This window comes from Chlorella variabilis (assembly GCF_000147415.1).
Source record: "Chlorella variabilis unplaced genomic scaffold CHLNCscaffold_25, whole genome shotgun sequence".
Lineage (NCBI taxonomy): Eukaryota > Viridiplantae > Chlorophyta > Trebouxiophyceae > Chlorellales > Chlorellaceae > Chlorella > Chlorella variabilis.
This window is the reverse complement of record NW_005435063.1, coordinates 654,780-657,503: the sequence shown is the minus strand read 5'-3', so window position 1 is coordinate 657,503 and position 2,724 is coordinate 654,780. Positions and strand designations below refer to the sequence as shown.

Sequence of the window (2,724 nt, the reverse complement as noted above, 5' to 3'; positions counted from 1 at the left end):
TGGCGCGCGCGTGTGTGTGTGCGCGCATGTGTGTGTGTGCGCGCATGTGTGTGTGAGAGAGGGTGAGAGTGGGGGAGAGGTGGGAGCCCGGGAGGCGGGAGGCGGGGCAGGCACACAGCGACCGCCCCGACCGTGCTGGGTTGCTTGTGTTTAGGGAAGGGTCGAACAGCGGGCGCGTCAGCAGGGCTCCATAGCCATCTTTTCTTTCCTCTCGGGCCTGCTGCTCCCCCAACCAGCCAAGCAGCCGACCAGCCACACCCCCTCGTGCCTCCCCCCTCTTGCCTTCCCCACAGTTCTGGGATGCGTACTCGGTGTGGAGCCAGGTGGACGCGGCAGGGTACTGGCCGGAGGGCGCGGCTCTGCCGCCCGCTCTGCACGCCGTGCGGGCGGGCGGCGAGGCGCAGGCGGCGGCGGCGCACGCGCTGGGCGGCTGCCTCAGCCACCTGCGCTGCGTGCTGCTGGACAAGCAGGTGGGGCTCTTTGTGGGTGGGCGGGATGGAGGCAGTCCACGGCTGCTGGGGTTGCGCTGCTTCTGCTCCTGCTGGGTTGCGGCGGCTTTGGTCCGACCGTCGCGCTGGCAACTGTGGCGCTGGCGTGGCAGCTGACACGCCCCCCCTGCCGCCCTGCTGCCCCCCGCGCTGCGTGCAGGTGCTGGCTGCCGGCCGCGTGGAGCAGCTGGGGGAGACATTTGGCATCGGCGCCGGGCTGGCGGGCAGCGGCTGTGAGGCGGGCGGCGGTGGCCCCACACACATGGCCCTGGACGGCGCAGCCCTGGAAAACTTGGAGGTGTGCGGGTTGTGGCGCTGTGTAGCCGTGTGGCTGTGTGGCTGGGGCAGGGGAGTGCGGGCTGCCTCGCGGCGGACGGCCGGATGGCGGCAACCCTCGGCGCTTGCTGCGTGCCCCCTCAGCTTCCGCACCCTGCGGACTCGCCGCCCCTGCCTGGCAACCGCCACCGCCACCACACACACATGCACACATGCACAGTCGCGGCCATAGGCCGCACACACGCACATGTGTGTGACATAAACGCTGGCACGCCGCGCCGCGCCGCGCCCGCCTGCCCCGCCAGGTGCTGGAGAACTCGGAAGGGGGGCCTGAGGGCACGCTGCTGGCGGCGCTGGACAACTGCGTGACGCCCGCAGGGCGCCGCCGCCTGCGCCAGTGGCTGTGCCGCCCGCTGGCGCGCATCCCCGACATCCAGGCGCGGCAGGACGCGGTGGCGGAGCTAATGGGGAGCGCCGAGGAGGCGGCCGGCGCCGCGCGCGCGCTCTTCAAGGGTGCGCGCAGGCGGCCCGGCCGCGCGCCGGCCGGCGGCGGCTTGCTGCTGCCCCTGCCGGGGGCCGCGCAGCACGTGCTGCTGCTTGCTGCTGCCCCTGACGCCTGCGAACCAGGCAGCAGCTTGCTGAGACCCCGCCTCCCACCGCCTCCTTCCCCGCCCCGCGCCCTTTATCGCTATGCCCCTCCTGCCCGCGCCCTTTATCGCTACGCCCCTCCTGCCCGCGCCCCTCCCCTTGCCCCCCGCAGGCGTGGCGGACCTGGAGCGTGCGGTGGCGCGCATCACGGCGGCAGGGGCGGGGCTGGGGTCTGCGCGGGACGCGCCGCACGTCATCCTGTACGAAGATGTGGCCAGGAGGCGGGTCAAGGTGTGCGTGTGTGGTGTGTGTGTGCGTGCGTGCGTGTGTTTATGTGTGTGTGTTTATGTGTGTGTGCGCGCGTGTGTTTGTCTCGGGTGGTGCCGCTGTGCTGGTGGTTGCTCGTGGCGCTGGTGGCTGGTCGGCTGGGCTGCAAGGGCGGCTGCCGGCTGCCTGGGCAGCTCCGGGGCGACCTGAGCTGGGCGAGGGACTGTTGCAAGCGGCCGCACCGCGCGGGCTGCACCCGCGCCCGCCTCACCCGCCCGCCGCCGCCGCCGCCGCTGTGTGCAGGCGTATGCGGCGGCGCTCAAGGGGCTGCAGCAGATCCAGGACGCGGCCGCCGCCTTCCAGGGTGGGCACTCCGCCGCGCCCGCTGCGCTGTGCCGCGCTGTGCTTGCGCTGTGCTGCGAGCCGAGTTTCAGAGCTGAGCACTCTGGCGGCCTGAGCTGCGCCCCGCTGCCGCCGCCTGCTGCCTGCAGAGCTGGGCGACGGCATCAGCAGCAGCCTGCTGAGGCGCCTGGTCACGCCCGGCGAGGTGGGCAGGGGCATCGCGGACTGGGCTGGGCCTGCCCTTGCTCTCGGCCTGGTGCCGTGCAGCACACCATCACTGATGCCCCCATGCTGTCCCCAACAACCGGCACGCCGCCCTGAGCTCGCCGACCGCCCGCCTGCCTGCATCTTCTGCAGCTGTTCCCGGACATGGCGGCGGCGCTGGCTGAGATGCAGAGCGCCACCGACTGGGCGGAGGCGGAGGCCAGCGGGCGGGTGGAGCCCGCACGGGTGCGCACTCACGCCGCTGGCTCAATTGCAGGCGCCGCCGCTGCTGGCTCCATTGCAGGCGCCGCCGCTGCTGGCTCCACGGGAGCCGCCGGGCGGCGGCCGGCGGCGAAGCACGCTGTCGAGCTGCCGCGTTGCTGACACCTTCTTTTGTCCTGCTGCCGTGCTGTGCGTGCTGTGCGTGATGTGTGCGCTTTGGTGCAGGGCGTGGACGGCGCCTACGATGCCGCCCTGGATGCCATCGACGCGGCGCAGGCGGCGCTGCAGGCCCACCTGGCGGAGGCGCGGCGCGCGGTAGGGGCGGGGGTGCGGGTGC

At 73.0% G+C, this 2,724-nt stretch overlaps 1 protein-coding gene across 1 annotated transcript in view; it reads left to right on the top strand.

The window, feature by feature from the left end:
• Positions 1–2,724, top strand: part of CHLNCDRAFT_139631 (hypothetical protein) — a gene marked incomplete at both ends in the record, with an annotated part of 7,691 nt that overhangs the window by 4,066 nt on the left and 901 nt on the right. The window contains 8 exons of the mRNA XM_005844071.1: positions 294–470; positions 649–786; positions 1,070–1,277; positions 1,525–1,643; positions 1,923–1,983; positions 2,111–2,166; positions 2,319–2,411; positions 2,613–2,702. Coding sequence (XP_005844133.1) covers positions 294–470; positions 649–786; positions 1,070–1,277; positions 1,525–1,643; positions 1,923–1,983; positions 2,111–2,166; positions 2,319–2,411; positions 2,613–2,702 — 942 coding nt within the window. The remainder of the gene's footprint in view (positions 1–293; positions 471–648; positions 787–1,069; positions 1,278–1,524; positions 1,644–1,922; positions 1,984–2,110; positions 2,167–2,318; positions 2,412–2,612; positions 2,703–2,724) is intronic.